General features: G+C 51.3%; 1 protein-coding gene across 4 annotated transcripts in view; it reads right to left on the bottom strand.

Annotated features, from left to right (window-relative positions):
- Window positions 1-11,841: 11,841 nt before the first annotated feature.
- TTLL1 (TTL family tubulin polyglutamylase complex subunit L1) overlaps window positions 11,842-16,678 on the bottom strand; it is a 29,066-nt gene continuing 24,229 nt past the window's right edge. For all 4 annotated transcript variants that reach the window (XM_084748386.1, XM_084748384.1, XM_084748385.1 and 1 more), the window contains 2 exons: window positions 15,379-15,542; window positions 11,842-12,303 (listed from right to left, as the gene is read on the bottom strand). In XM_084748386.1, the coding sequence (XP_084604512.1) occupies window positions 12,174-12,303; window positions 15,379-15,542 (294 nt within the window). In that variant the 3' untranslated portion in view covers window positions 11,842-12,173. The remainder of the gene's footprint in view (window positions 12,304-15,378; window positions 15,543-16,678) is intronic.

Here is a 16,678-nt window from a genome sequence, read left to right as displayed (position 1 = left end):
TGACCCGATTGCATAGCGCCTAGGAATTCCATGATAGGGCTGTTCAGCGAAAGCTCTTGCGTGCCTGCAGTGGCTGAGGCCTTTGGGGAGGAAAGAGAGGGACTGTTAAGGGCAAGTGTCCTCAGACGAAGGCACGGGCATGACATGCGGTAGAGAAATGGGTGGTTTTTCTTGTAGCACATGGACATTTTAAAAAACAATTTATAGACGGACATGGTGGTGCATGCCTTTATTCTGGGCACTTTGGAGGCAGAGACAGGTGAATCTCTGTGAGTTCAGTAATATTTCTTTTTTTTGTTTTTTGTTTGTTTGTTTGTTTTGAGATAGGGTTTCTCTGGGTAGCCTCGGCTGTCCTGGAGTCACTTTGTAGACCAGGCTGGCCTTGAACTCACAACGATACACCTCCCTCTGCCTCCCAGAGTGCTGGGATTAAAGGCCTGCGCCACCACCGCCTGGCTTTTTTTGTTTTGTTTTGTTTTTGTTTTTTGTTTTTCAAGACAGGGCTTTTCTGTGTAACCCTGGTTGACCTGGACTCACCTTGTAGACCAGGCTGGCCTCTAACTCACAGAGATTCGCCTGCCTCTGCCTCCAAATCCTAAAAGTGCTCTTTAAAGTACATGAAGGGGCTGGTGGTTAAGAGTGTTTACTGCTCTTGTAGGCTGTAGTTTGCCTCCCATTACACAGCACCCTCTGCTGGCCTCTGTAGGCATGGACACTCACAGGAATATACTACCTATGCACATAATTAAACCCAAATGAAATCATTTTTAATTTTTGTTGTTATTGGGGGGGCAAGGTCTTTCCACAGAGCCCTGGCTGTACAGGAATTCACTATTATAGACCAGGCAGGCTGGCCTCCAGCTCAGAGATCTGCTGGGAGCATAGCTCAGTTAGTGGAGTGCTTGCCTTGCAGGCACAAAGCCCGAGGTTCCATTTTTAGCATCTCATAAATTGGGCACTTTGGCAGATGTCTGCAATCCTAGCTCTCAGAAGGTGGAGGCAGGAGGAACAGAATTTCAAGGTCACCCTCAGTTACACAGCAAGTTCAAGCCCCACCCCCACCCTGCACCAGGCTACATGAGGACCCTGTCTCTGATGTGGAGTGGGGAGGGGGCGGGAGGTATAGAGGTAATTTCCCATCTGCCCGCATTCCTCTCCTCTGATCTTTTCTCTACCCCTATCACCTGTATCACTTAGATCTTAGGTCAGTGGGCATAGTTGTTACAAATGACTGGACTGGTCAATACTAGTATAACACTATTGACAGCTGGGCGTGGTGGCGCACACCTTTCATCCCAGCACTTGGGGAGGCAGAGGCAGGCGGATCGCCGTGAGTTTGAGGCCAGCCTGGTCTACAAAGGCGAGTCCTAGGATAGCCAAGGCTACACAGAGAGACCCTGTCTAAAAAAACCACTATTGACTAAAGTTCACAGGACACATTAGGAGTCGTTGCTTTTTGCTGTTTTCCATGGGGTGTGACCAATTCCTGGCTCTACCCTTATCACCTTACCCTGCAAAGTCCTTCCATCGCCCTCAAACTCTGCACTCTGTGCTCACAACTCCAATCCCAGCACTTGGGGGGCAGAGGCAGGAGGATCATAAGTTCCAGTATAGCCTGGTCTATAGTAAGATTTTTTTTTTCAAAAAAAAAAAAAGAATTTTTTTCAAAAACAGTTTGTAAAGAAAAATTGAGAATTAAAATGCAGGCATGTGGTGGTCCATGCCTCTAATCCTAACATTCTGGAGATAAAAGCAGAAAAAAAAATAGGAGTTTAAATTCATCTTTAGCCACATAGTAAGTTCAAAACTACTTTGAGCTATGTAAGATCCTGTCTCCAAAAACAAACAAACAAAAAACTCCAAAACCAAACAAATAAAACTAAAACATCTTAAAATGGCCCAATGGGTAAAAACTACAGTGTGAAGCCAGGCGTGGTGGCGCACGCCTTTAGTCCCAGCACTCGGGAGGCAGAGGCAGGTGGATCACTGTGAGTTCGAGGCCAGCCTGGTCTACAAAGTGAGTTCAGGACAGCCAAGGCTACACACAGAGACCCTGTCTCGAAAAACAAACAAACAAACAACAAACAAACAAAAAAAACCCAAAAAAACTACAGTGTGTGCTGACTGGATAGTTTTATATCAATTTGACACATATTAAAATCATATGAGAAAGGAACCTCAATTGGGGAAATACCTCCATAACTCCCAGCTATAAGACATTTTCTCAACAGTGATTGCTGGGGAGGACCCAGCCCATGGTGGGTGGTGCCGTCCCAGGGCTGGCGGCTGAGCAAGCCATGAGGAGCAAGCTAGTAAGCAGCACCCCTCCATGGCCTCTGCATCAGCTCCTGCCTCCAGGTTCCTGCCCTGTTTTGAGTTCCTGTCCTGACTTCATTCCATGACGAACAGTGATGTGGAAGTGTGAGCCAAACAAACCTTCTCCTCCCCAACTTCCTTTTGGTCCTGGTGTTTCATCACAGCAGTAAAAACCCTAAGGTGCTGTGCAAGCCTTGACAACCTGAACTTGATTTCAGGAAGCCACAGGGGGAAGAGGAAGCCAATGCCGAAAGTTGTCCTCTGACCACACAGCCGAGCGCCCACGCATACTCACACACTCTCACGCACACACAAAAATACATAACGTAATAAAAAAAAAACAATAATCAAGAAAAACAAAACTGACAGGGTCTCTCTGTGTAGCCTTGGCTGCCCTGGACTTACTTTGTGGACCAAGCTGGCCTCAAACTCACAGCGATCCGCCTGCCTTTCGAGTGCTGGGATTAAAGGTGTGCACCACCACGCCTGGCTCAGCAAGGTGTGTTCTAATTGGGTCTTAAGAGCAGAGCAGGATTCTGTAGGAGGAGGGGAAGAAGACTCCAGGAGGATGACCAGGGTGGACCATGGCCTTGAGGCAGGGCATCCAGGAGTCCTGGCCACACGGATGGGTAGGTAGGGCATTTGCAACTGGGAAAGCCACTCCTGTCCAAGTGACCAGCCAGGTCAGGTGTGAGCTTGTGGGTTGATGCTCCTAAGCCAGGACAGCTGCTGGGCAAAAATTTCCACTTGTCTCCTGGCTTCCTGAAGCCCTCAAAGCCTTTCTGTTTGAGCTCCCTTGCTGGTTAAGGCAGGAGATGCAGCGCCCTCCAGGCCGGATGTGGGTGTCTGGTGTCACACTGGGACACACCCCCAGCTTTATGGCTATGACTCAGCCTTCACTCAGCTCAGGGCTCTCCCAGCATAGGGCACACCCTGCCCTGGCTCCACCATACCCGCTGTTCTTCATACGCCAAGGGCTTTGGGCAGGAGCTAGGAACTGCCTGCCCAGGGCACAACGGGAACGGAGGGGGCAGCAGCTGTGTCATTTTCTCTGCTAAGAATAGCAGAGAGACAACAAATCCTGGGCCCAGGCCCAAGTATATAGGTTCAGCCACTAGTCCTGCCCAAATGGCAGGCAGGGAAACCTGGCACTCTCATGTCACTGAGCCTCTCCAAGGAGACAGGCTCAGAGAAGCCAGATTGACATGGGCCAGATTCACACAGCAAGAAGGTGGCAGAGGTTCTCCCAGGGACTCCAATGTCAGGGTCCAGGCTTTTTTGTTTTGTTTTTCGAGACTGGGTTTCTCTGTGTAGCCTAGGTTGTCCTGGACTTGCTTTGTAGATCAGGCTGGCCTCGAACTCACAGTGATCCGCCTGCCACTGCCTCCCAAGGGCTGGGATTAAAACTTGGTTTGGGTCCAGGCTTTGAAGTCACATTTATTGACTGGCAAAAGGAGGGAGGCCCCACCCACTATTGGTAGGGCCTCCCAGGGGCTGGCAATTCTGCGTTTTCGTTTTCTTTTTCCCTCCCCCCCAGACAGGGTTTCTCTGTATAGCCTTGGCTGTCCTGGACTTACTTGTAGACCAGGCTGGCCTCAAACTCACAAAGATCCACCTGCCTCTGCCTCCCAAGCGCTGGGGTTAAAGGGGTGCGCCACCATGCCCGGCAATTCTTTCTAAGAAAGCAGGCTGAGCAAGCCATTGGTCCACTGAGCAGCACTCATTCATGGCCTCTGCATCAGCTCCTGCCTCCAGGTTTCTGGCCTGTTTGAGCTCCTAGCCTGACTTCCCTGGATAATGGATAAGCTAGGCTGTAAGATGAAACAGACCTGGGATCTGACTTTCACATGAACTCTGGTGTCCCATATTTGACCACATCCCCTGAATGGGGAGGCCTGGTGGCACTCAGGGGAAGGATAACAGGCTACCAAGAAGAGACTTGATACCCTATGAGCATATACAGGGGGAAGAGGTCCCCCTCAGTCACAGTCATAGGGGAAGGGAGTAAGGGCAAAATAAGAGGGAGGGAGGAATGGGAGGATACAAGGGATGGGATAACAATTGAGATGTAATATGAATAAATTAATAAAATATATATTTTTTTAAAAAGATGAAATAGGGGCTGGAGAGGTGGCTCAGTGGTTAAGAGCACTGCCTGCTCTTCTGAAGGGCCTGGGTTCAATTCCCAGCACCCACATGGCACCTCACAACTGTCTGTAACCACAAGATCTGACACCCTCACACCAATGTACATAGATTAAAGTTAAATAAAATACTTTTTTAAAAAGATGAAATAGACCTATCTGGTGACATCCATTGGAGTGGAGTAACAGAAGGAAGCACTGATGGTCAGGGCGAGGGGAGTAGGAGGAGGTCCTAGGCAGCGGGGGCCCCTAGTCACAGCTCAGCAGAGCGAACCAGACTCCAGCAACTCAACCTGTGAGATCTTGGAGCAGTTCTGACCCTGTGGAACAAATGTCTTTTCCAGACCAGGTGGGGGGAGTCACCTTGAGGCCAGCAGCCAGCCCTTCTAGAGCACCTGACACCTGAGCACCAGGCTCCTCCCAACCCTCCTTCCTCTCAGCCGTTCCTTTCTCGCCGGTCTCCTTGACCCCATAGTCTTGGAAGCAAAGGCCTAGCTGCTTGTCCACAGCTGAGCTAAGTAGTGAATGACCTTTGTGTCTTGGTTGACAAAATGGAAGGGGGTAAAAAAGCAAAACAACAACAACAACAACAACAACAACAACAAAAAACCAAGCCCTGGGGAAGAATTCCTATAAGCCCAGATTCCTATAGACCATTTTGTTCAAGCTTGCTTTATAGTTAAAGATGAATAACCTTCAACTTCCGGTCTTCAGGGAGGGCAGAGGGGTCTCCAGAGGGAAGGCTGGGGTCACAGGCAAGCGCCAGCCACCAAGCTCAACTTAGACCTCCTTTCTTTTTCACTCTAAGTACTGATTTCATCTTAATTAGTAGAAGATGCAGGAAATGGGGCTGGCTGGTGAGTGCCTCGCCACAAGGTTGTTACCTTGAAACAGTATTATTTTATAACTATGAGCAACTGCTCTCTCCACAGGAACTCCCTGTGAGAAAGTCATTTCTATGACGGGGCCAACCCCTTTCCCACGCCTGCCCTCTGCTGGCTGCTGAGGACTGCTCCCGGCTCTCTTCCACGTCTACAATCTGCCTTCTCATCCCATCAGCTCCCCTGCTGCCTTCCCTGGCCTGCATCCTCAGTACTGGGACCGCCCCGCCCTCATCACTTCCCTAAGAACACCAATCTTGTCACTCTTGCTCCAGTGGCTACCTAGCACCTACAGAAAGGGTCCAAATTCCTTAGCCAGACACCCAGCATCTTTTATAATCTGTGCCTGGTCTCCCCTTACCCCCTCCCATCTCACCACCCACCCACCCACCCCCAACAGGGTTTCTCTCTGAGTAACAACCCTGGCTGTCCTGGACTCACTCTGTAGACCAGGCTGGCCTCGAACTCACAGTGATCCGCCTGCCTCTGCCTCCCGAGTGCTGGGGTTAAAGGCGTGTGCCACCACTGCCCGGCTGCCTGTGTCCTCAAACTGTTTCCTAGTCTCCCATGCTGTTTCTGTCCATTCGCTGTTATGCAGAGCACAGCTTGAAAAAGCAACCCTGGACACACACTAGTCCCTTACTTGGTTTTTTTGTTTTTGTTTTTAGGCAGGGTCTCTCACTGGGACCTAGAGCTCTCTGATTGGGCTAGACTGGCTGGCCAGTGAGCTTGGGGATCTGCCTGTCTCCACTTTCCCGGAACTGGGATTGTAAACACACATCACTATTTTTTTTTTCTCTTATGAGTTCAGTGGTTTAAACTTCAGGTCAAATGCTTGCACGGGAAGGACTATAGTGAATGCGCCAAGTCCTCAACCACAGTTACTTCTTTATTTTTTCCCCCCCTGTACCTTTTTTGAGACCCTACTGCACATCCTCTTAGACTTCCCAGACATCTGTGGATGTAACAGTGCAGACTCCAGGCCAGAGCAGCACAGATGAGGCTGCTCCGTCCTTCCGGATGTGGGCTGGGTGGGGTGGCTTTTGGATAGGGCTGGCTTTTCTTTTCTTTTTTCTTTCTTTTTTCTTTTTTTTCTTTTTTTTTTTTTTTTTTTTTTGATTTTTCAAGACAGGGTTTCTCTGTGTACCCTTAACTGTCCTAGACTCACTTTGTACACCAGCCTGGCCTCGAACTCACAGTGATCCGCCTGCCTCTGCCTCCCGAGTGCTGGGATTAAAGGCGTGCACTACCACGCCCGGCTCTTTTCTTTTCTTAAAGATTTATTTATTTATTATGTATACAGTGCTCTGCCTGTTTGTACACCTGCGGGCCAGAAGAGGACATCAGATGATATTATAGATGGTTGTGAGCCACCATGTGGTTGCTGGGAATTGAACTCAGGACCTCTGGAAGAGCAGTCAGTGCTCTTAACCCCTGAGCCATCTCTCCAGCCCCGCGAACTCACAGGGATTTGCCTGCCTCTGCCTGCCAAGGGCTGGGATTAAATGCCTGCACCATCTCTACCACCACCAGGCCTGTTGTAGCACCTTTCTCAGCCAGAGGGGGTAGAAAGGCACCGGCTAACTTCCACCTGGCAGACGTGGAAACAAAGCTCAGAGAGGCTTAGTAACTAGTTTGCAGTCACACAGAAAGGCAGCTCAGCGAGGCAAGGGCCCTGGTCCGTAGACCCCCTGGACCTGCCACTGAGCCATTAACACTAAAATCTTCCCCACACGCCTTTCAGTGCCTAAACTCACATACAGCTGAAGAATAATAAGAATCATCAGTTTTTCCAGTCCCCAGGCTCTCCCCCTGGGAATCGTCCCACTGTTGTGACCAGGTGTTTCCTTGCTGTCACGCTCGGGCCTCCACCTCTCCTTTTCCCTCAGGAAAGCAGCCTCCTGCCTAGAGCCATTCAGGAAGTCACATGGTAAACTTCAATAGTACCTTCTGCCCCTCAGAGGCTGTGTGACCCGTGAGAAGTCCCCGTCCTCCTCTGGGTCCGCCCCCTTTTGTCCAGTAAAGGATGAATCTTTCAGGGTTGAAGTTTCTGGATCACGTGATGCGCCTCTCAAGCGAGCTGTATTTTTTTTGTTTGTTTGTTTAATTCAGTGCCCTTAAGGCTTTGTGAAATGTCACTTGCAGAAGCCATTAACCATATCACAGTGCTGTCCGGTGACACAGGTCTGTGGGTCCCTTCCTCACTATGGAGAGTGGCACAGAGCAGGGCTGCCTGCCTTGAGATCCCATCCCCCACTGTTCATGCCACCCCTCCCAGCCCCTGAAGTTCAGACTGGAGAAATCTACCTACCTGCAAGCTAAGATCAGGCAAGGCTTCGGCCAATCTGGGGAGGGATTCAACCTCTCCTAAAACCCAGCAGTATATCCAAACCCCACAGTCCCAGGATGGACATTGAAGGTTCCTGTTGCCCCTCTTCTCCCTAAGAGGTCTCTGGGCAGTGGGCTCACGGCTGGCGGCAGTGCGAATGTGCGGACTGAAACCAGGTGACTCAGTACAAGGAGGGATCCCACTGTAGGCTTGGAGCAACCATTGTAAAGCACAAGACGCGGGTTCCGCTCTTGGGCAGGGCTATGGGTGGCAGATGCTTTGGATGGGCTGTTACAGTCCTATCCACAGGGCAGGGACCCAGGAAAGAAGCTGAGGCCTGACTGGTAAACCAGCTGTGGTCCCTGTTAGCCTCGCTGGGATGCAGTGGGCAATCCATGGGTTGGATGATGGCCACACAGTTGCCTACTTTAGAATAATAGGATTATGGGATAGAGACAGCTCAGGTCCAGTTCCCAGCACCCATATGGTGGTCCACAACTGTCTATAACAGTGGCCCTAGGGGATCCCAATGTCCTTTGCTGGCTGTGCAGATAATGCATGAGCCTGGTACACATGCATGCATGCGGAACACCCACACACATAAATATATAGCTTTAAGCATTTGGGGGGGGAAAAAAAGCGCTGGGTGTGGTGGCACACACTTTAATTGCAGCACTTGGGAGGCAGAGGCAGACAGATCGCTGTGAGTTCAAGGCCAGCCTAGTCTACAAAGCAAGTCCAGGGCAGGCTAGGCTACACAGAGAAACCCTGTCTCGAAAAAACAAACAAACGAAAAAATTTGCAAGCAAAAAAAAAAAAAGGAATCTCAGGATGGCTCACTCCCGGCTCTCTCCTTAAGAACAACATCAGAGGCCAGGAGCCTCCCACCCATGCCCTCCCTACCTGGAGCAGTCCCTGGTGCCCCAATAGGACCCCTTAGTCTTCCCTCAACCCACCCCCTGACACTGTGGCAGTTCCAGGCTGCTATGGCCTGAGCTCAGAGAATCACCTGCCTCTGCCTCCCAAGTGCTGGGATTAAGGGTGTGTGCCACTATGCCTGGCGATTTTTTTTAGATTTATTTTATGTGTATGAGTGTTTTGTTTGCATACATATGTGGATCGCATGCATGCCTGGTGCATCCCCGTGGAGCTCAGAAGAGGCATCGGAACCCCTAGGACTGGAGTTATAGACAGCCGTGAACTACCGTGTGGGTGCTAGGAAGAGCAGCAAGTGCTCTTAGCCACTGAGCCATCTCTCCAGCCACACCCCCCCCCAAAAAAACCCATGAGGCATTTTTATATAAGAAAAATGAGCCAAACATGGAGGATCTCACCTGAAATCCCAAAACTTGGGAGGCTGAGGCAGGAGGATTGCTATGAGTTTAAAGCCAAGCTGGATTACAGAGTAAAGCGTTTTCAAACTCCACTAGCCTGATCCTCAAAAAACTCTGAAGAAGAAAGAAAAATCAAATTAGTGAAACCTGGTGGGGAGGGGCATGCGTGGCAGTCAGCAGAGCCTTGGCTGGATACAGGGCAAGGTGCTCAGACCCAGGGGCTGGTGCCCGCTAACACCTCTACTTACCCTGGCAGGGAACAAAAGGCCACCTTTTGGGGGGAGGTGGTCAAAAAGGAGGAGTCTTTTGTTTTTCTTTTCTTGTTAGCTCTAAAGTTGGTTTTATTTTGTATCTAGGGTAAGGTAACACTTTATTCCATAAAACAGAATGTATTCCTGGGGAATACTGTTTTTAACTTCAAAGCTTTGCAGATACAGTTGAGGCTAGGAAGAACCATACAAGATTTAAAAAAAAAAAAAAAAAAGCATTTTCCCCCCACAGGAAATGCTTCCTAAGTGAGAAATGGGAAACCCCAGGGCTCTGTTACCCCACAGCAGGACACCTGGTTGACACAGTTCACATTAAATAACACGGTGGATACCTAGGTGCCAGGTCAGGGCCCTAAGGCCCAGCATTGCAGCTCTCCAAACTAGCCTGCTGCCCCCCACCACATGGCCTGTGTCATCCAGAGGGAGTGTGCTGGTTCATTGGAAAAGGATGGCCCACAGCTGAGGCCAAAGAGGTGGGTTGAGTCTGAGGTTGAGGACACTGTGCAGGGAGTCAGCCAGGCAGGAGCTTTAGACCAGAGAAGGCTAGGACCTGCCCAAGCACAGGACAGTGGCAGAACCACATTGTAGAAAAGGCCTGCTGGACAAGTGTAGTCCCAAGACAAATGGTTACTCTAGCAAAGACTGAGGTGCCGGAGAAGAAGGGAGGCAGAGTGAGGGGGCTATCTCAGGGTCTGGGGGCCACACTCAAGCACCTTGCTGACAAGGAAGCAGCCCCTGTGGGCAGCAGGTAGACAGGTTAACCCTGGGATAGTTCACACATATCATGCAGGTCTTGGGACCCAGTCATCATGATGGGAAAGTAACGGGACTGTCACCTATTACAGTCCCAAAGAGGGTGAGTGCCTGAGCCGTGGGCCGGACAATAAGCTGTACTGTTTCCCAGCTCATGGTCCCTCTAGGCCTGCTTGGACACCACAGGGTTCCTCGTGGTGTGTGTTCTGCCAAGTGTACAGAGGAAACACCTGCCCCAGAATACGACATCACCACCGCAACAATCTCTGACACATTTGGCAGGGCTTCACTTACACCTAGCAACCGAGTCATCAACAAATCACCTATCGCTTATTCAAAAACAGCTGAGCATTGTCAGTCAGGAGTCAGCCAGGGACTCCTCCTCTCCAGACCTCATGAAGAGCAGGGCTGTAAGAAGCAAGTGGGAAGCTGGGCGTGGTGGCACACACCTTTAATCCCAGCAATTGGGAGGCAGAGGCAGGCGGATCTCTGTGAGTTCGAGGCCAGCCTGGTCTACAAAGTGAGTCCAGTACAGGCAATGCTATACACAGAGAAACCCTGTCTCGAAAAACCAACCAACCAAAGAACCAAGTGGGTACCGAAATAGTGAAGCTTAGCCTGGTCTACAGAACAAAGTCCAGGACAGCCAAGGTTACACAGAGAACCCCTGTCTCGAAAGACCAAAATGAACTCCACTTCCAATATGTGACAGCTGGCCCCCCTATACCCCTCCATATCCCCGGTGTACAGGGAGATTCCTTGTAAACTGCTGCCTGCTGCCAGCAATGATGACAAAGGCAGATGCCTGAGCCATAGCAACCTCCCCTTGGGATCTACGTTCACCTGCCTCACTGTGCCAGCCTTGCCTCCAAGCCGAAGTGACAGAAACTGGTCCCCCAGGATCATAGCAGCAGGGGCCTTCTAAAAGACAAATGCCTTTCTGCTCTGTGATTAAGCCAGAGGGGGTGAAACAGAATGTCTGTCAGGTTAGATTTTTTTCTTCATGGCAGCAGGGCTCCAGAAACATGTGACATGTAACCTTTTGAAACATGTCTTGTTTGTTTAGCTTTTTTTTTTTTTTAAGTGCAGAGATTAACGAATGTGAACACCTTTTAAGAAGCTGCATCACGACCAGGCAGTGGTGGCACATGCCTTGAATTCTAGCACACTTATGCAAAGGCAGGTGGATGTCTGTGAGTTCAAGGCCAGCCTGTTCTACAGAGTGAGTCCCAGGGCAGCTGAGGATGCAGAGAAACCCTGTCTTGGGAAAAGGAGGAGGAGGAAGAGGGGAAGGAGAGGAGGAGGAGGAAGACGAGAGGAAGAGGAGAGCTGGAGAGATGGCTCAGTGATTAAAAGCACTGTTTGCCTTTCCAGAGGCCCTACGTTCAATTCCCAACAACCACATGGTGGCTCACAACCATCCATAATGTTCTTCTTCTGGCCTACAGGGATACATGCAGAAGAAGAAGAAAGAAGGAAGATGGAAGAAGGAGAAGAAATAGAAGAAGAAGAAGAAGAGGAGGAGGAGGAGGAAGAGGAAGAAGAGGAAGGAGAAGGAGGAGAAGAAGACAGCAGGAGCAAGTGGCAGCTGCTGCATCAGGGGGCTGGAGAGATGGCTTGCATTTATGAGCACGTGTTGCTCTTGCAGGGGCCTGAGTTTGGTTCCCAAAACCCACTTTGGATAGCCTGTAGCTCCAGCTCCAGGGGATCTGGTGCCCTCTACTGGTTTCCTTGAGTTCTCTATACACACACACACACACACACACACACACACACACACACACACACACACAAATAATAAAATAAAATCAGATGTGGTGGTGCATGCCTTTAATCCCAGCACTTGGGAGTCAGAGGCAGGTAGATCTCTGTGAGTTCCAGGCCAGCCTGGTCTACATAGCAAATTCCAGACCAGCCAGGGCTACCTATCTCGAAAAATAAAAATAATAAAATAAATCTTTAAAAAAAAGAAGATACATTACACACTGAAGCTGTCGTTTCCACACGTATATGAGCGCCCTGATGACATGGACTCCTCCACTTTTACAGGGCCTCAGGAAAGCACTCTAGAAAAAGGAAGTTCCAAAACGGCCGTTTAGCAGAGCAACTGTGGGGCGGTCCTGGCTGAGGCCCTTCTTCTTTGCCGATCACTTCCAGGTGGTGAGGACATTTCTCCCCGAGTCTCTCGAGCGGCCTGCTCTGGGCCCCACTGGTTGGCCTGGGCGGCTTCTGAGGTCTCGGTCAGCCCCGTCACCCTGGGCCAGCTCCTCATCGTACCTGAAACAAGGGAGGTCTTGCTCAGTCAGGGGCTGCTGAGCTGCTGTGGGACAAACATGTCACTGGAAAGAGGCACCTAGCTCCAGATTCTGGGTACATACCCCCCCCCCAATATGCCTACAAGGGAGTCCACTGAATACCACGCAAGGCCACAGATCTCGGGAGAGAAACCCAGCCACACCGCCACCGTGGACAGTCCGCCCATTTCAACAGGCCTCTAGGCAGAATTTGGTACGGGCCTCAGAGTCAGTTGGCCCAGCGTGGGCAGGGGGAGAGCTCCTGCCTGAGGACGCGTCACACTGTGTGGGGTAGGGCCCAAACCCATCTCAGACAGGGAACCTGGCGTCAGCGGACTGCTAGAAAGGGCCTGGGTCATCATGTCTGCTCTGCCACTGTCCTCTCACAGCCTGGGTTCCAGCTGATGACTGTATCTCAGCCCTATGCAGCAGTGTCGAGGAACAGCCGGGACCTCACCTCTGAAGAACTGGAGCTAGGTGGTGCCCATCAGCAGGGCTCCTGAGAGTGGTGAGGTGTGCTACCCAGAACAGACCCCGCATCTTTTCAACAAGGCCAAGAGTATTTCCTACTAATACTAGAATTGAGCCAGGATGAACGAGGCTGGCCATGACTGTGACACCAAGGCCACAGGGGGCAATGTGGGGGCACTGACACCCTGGGCACAAGAGCTCCCTTCTCTCCACACTGGCATACTCTGAAGGGATGCTATGCCAATGGATGAAATGCCGTATTCTTGGCCGTGTACGGGGATAGGACAGCACCCTAAGGATGTGAGCCCCGCCCACCCCATCAGCAGCAATTCCTACTGCTGCCCCTAGAACCCAACCTGGAGCCATCTGGGAACATCATGGGCACCGATGGGCATCATGGGGGAAGAGTTTCCAAATGCCAGTTCCAGCCCAAAGCCCTCTGCCCCCTGAGAGGAGAGTGAGGGGGGAGCTCAGGCCTAGGGGGAAGGCTCTGGCCTCTGCTTCTTAAGCTGGAGATGAGCGCCCTGCCGGCTCTGCACACAGACAGAGGGCCTCACAATCTCCATTGGGCCACCCACCTTGCCACATCCTGCTGAACCAAAGAGGGACCCACTGAGACCCTGATGGTTCTAGAACCTCACATGGGCTCTCCACCACAGGGGCCCTCGGGACTGAGCCCAAAGGCTCCCACCGCAGCTGACCATGGGCCGCTCTCACTTTGCCTTTACATCTCACACTGCCGACCCCATGTGGCTCTGGAGAGGGCCCATGCCCAAATGCACCAAGTGTACCCCTGAACCCTGCACTCCTCGTCAGAGACCCCTGTGCCCTCCACTAGCGCTTGACCAGCTCCTTCCTTCACCTTCTGCCTGTATGAGAAGCCTGGCTGTTGTTCCTGGAGCCTCGGGGAACGTGGACCGTTTCCTCTCTCTCAGACCCCTGGGTCTGGAGAGGCCTGCATTCTAGACCCTCTCAGCCCTTGCAGGCCAGGCCAGCAGAAGCCTATTCTAACCCCTTCCTGATATATCAGCTCTGGTCTAGCCCTTCACTCCCTGGCCACGGGCACTTGTCTGGTGACCTGGACACTCATCCGCGTTAGTGCTATCGCCACACCACACCAAGCCTTGGTCTTGTCTTGGTCAGTGCCCGCATCCTGCACGGCCTCTTGCACCAACCCGCAGCCTCTGACAGTTCCCCTTCCCGGGGGTCCCCATGGGGGGGGGGCACCTGCACTCCCACACTCTCTTCTTCTCTTGCCTTCCTGGCCAGCTCCCACCGCTGGTCCCTTCCGCTTCCGCTGCTGTCCCTACCCTACCCGAGGCTGCTGACCTTAAGAGGACATCAGCCACACTCGGGCGGTGCTTACTTTTGGGGCTCACAACCACTACCCTCTAAGGCCCTGAGCTTCCTCCCTCCTTTCCTTTCTCAGTACTCCCCCACCACCTCAGCTTCTACAACTGTATGCAGAAAAACGGGAGGCGGCTACACAGCGGGTCCAGAGCGCAGGCCTGGGTTCAGAGCCTCCCACCAGAGGTGCACCTGAGACCCGAGAGCGAGAGTGCTCAGCGCGAAATGTCCCCTCATGTTTAAACTTTAAATTAAATGCTTACGTGTAGAAGGAAGACAGGTAGTGCACACCTTTAATCTCAGCACTTGAAAGGCAGAGGCAGGGGTTTATCTTCCGAGTTGAAGGTCAGCCTGATCTACATAGTGAGACTCCGTCTCAGAAAACAAAACCAACCAACCAAAATATGCTTAGTTGCACTCAGGGGCATTGGAGGTCACCGTCCATCTTGGGGGATTGTATCAAGTACCCTTTCTTTCTTTCTTTTCGTTTCTTTTTTTTTTTTTTTTTTTGAGACTGGGTTTCTCTGTGTAACAGCTCTGGCTGTCCTGGAATTCACTCTGTAGACCAGGCTGGCCTCGAACTCACAGAGATCCACCTGCCTCTGCCTCCCAAGGGCTGGGATTAAAGGCGTGCGCCACCACTGGCCGGCTCAAGTACCCTTTCTTGCAGCTTGTTTTTCTCATCCAACCTCAAGGCCCACAGTATATGCAACATTAGGCCACTCTTTTATTATTTATTTATTTATTTATTTATTTATTTATTTAGGTGGGGGCAGGTGAAGGTAGGGTTTCTCTGTGTAGCCTTGGGTGTCTTGGAACTAGCTGTATAGACCAGGCTGGCCTCGAACTCACAGAGATCCACCTGCCTCTTCGGCCATCTAGCCTCCAATGGTACGAACACTTTGGTCAACCACTGTCCTCCTGATTACTGTTTGGACTGATGCCCACACAGCTACCCCACAGCATGAGCCTGGCACTTTGTGCATCCTGCTCCTGGCGCCTCACAGGCGAGAAGCACTGGGGCTCAGACCCGGCCCATCACCTGGCAGGTGGCGGATGCTCTGTAAGTATCAACTACACAGAACAGGCCCAAACCACTTTTCGGTCTCTTCAACATCTATCCCCCCAGCATCAACAGTCAGACACACTACCCAAGAAAAGTGAGCACCCCTACCCCCACCCCCATGTCTGAGTATCAGGCTAGAACACAGGGCCTCCGGGGAGGCACACATGGACTTACAGGATTTCATAGTTGCCAAGCACTTCCTTGGGGGGAGACTTGTTCCATTTGCAGTCCGGAATCTCGCCGTTAGGGACTGCGATGTTCAGGGTGTCGTTAATCAGGTTGTACTTAAGGATTCGGTCATTGGCGGTGCTGGAGGTAAGGGATGGCGAGGCGTTAACCTACAGGAAGAAAAACACGCGTCCTTCACTGTGACCTTCCCCCTGTGCAGTGAGAGGATGGGGGAACCAGCGTGGGCCACGCCTGCCACACCTGCCACGCGCTCATCATCCTTTAACACAGGCATCTCACACCTGCCAAGCACCTCATCCTGGAAGCTGTCACAGTTAGCTGTCAATGTGACAGAACCCTAGAGTTGTCTGGTAGAAAAGTGCTCAGACCAAATTGGCCTATGAGCACATGTGGGAGGCATTTTCTTTAGACCTTCTTCTTTACACATTTCTTTATTTGTGCATGGTGTGTGTGTGTGTGTGCGTGTGTGTGTGTGTGTGTGTGTTGTGTGTGTGTGTGTGTGTGTGCGCGTGTGTGCGTGTGTGCGTGTGTATCTGTGTATCTGTGTGGGCATACACGTGTTAGTGCATGTGTGGAGATCAGTGGACAACTTGTGTGAGTCAGGGCCCCACTTCCACTAAGTAGGTCCTGGAAACCAAACCCAGGCTGTCAGGCTTGGCAGCAGGTCCGCTAACACCCACTGAACCCGCTTGTTGGCCCTGTGAAGCCAATGGAAGGAATATCAGCATCTACCTGAGTCTGCATCAATCCTGGGCATATGTGACCAGCTGCCTCCCACATCCACACCACCATGCCTTTCCCACCATGAAGGACTGTGGCCTCAAAGTACATCCCAAATAAAGCCTTCATGCCTGAAGTTGTTTTACTGTCAGGTATCTGACCACAGTGCTGAGAAATAATACCGTGGCTGTGGCCAGGGAAAAGGCTTACTGTGAGGCAGGGTGTGCACATCTCTACACTCTCTCTGCTTCAGATGGATCCACTTTCTTTTCTTTTTTTCTTTCTTTCTTTTTTTTTTTTTTTTTTTTGGTTTTTCAAGACAGGGTTTCTCTGCATAGCCTTGGCTGTCCTGGACTTGATTTGTAGACCAGGCTGGCATCAAACTCCCAGCAATCCGCCTGCCTCTGCCTCCCAAGTGCTAGGATTAAAGGTGTACTAGGCGGCGGTGCTGCCGGGGCAGTGGCAACGGCAGCGGTGCACTCCTTTAATCCCAGCACTCGGGAGGCTGAGGCAGGCGGATCACTGTGAGTTCAAGGCCAGCCTGGTCTACAAATAAAGTCCAGGA

This window comes from Acomys minous (assembly GCF_964271855.1).
Source record: "Acomys minous genome assembly, chromosome: 12".
Lineage (NCBI taxonomy): Eukaryota > Metazoa > Chordata > Mammalia > Rodentia > Muridae > Acomys > Acomys minous.
The sequence above is the reverse complement of the archived record's forward strand: the minus strand, read 5'-3'. Positions and strand labels throughout refer to the sequence as shown.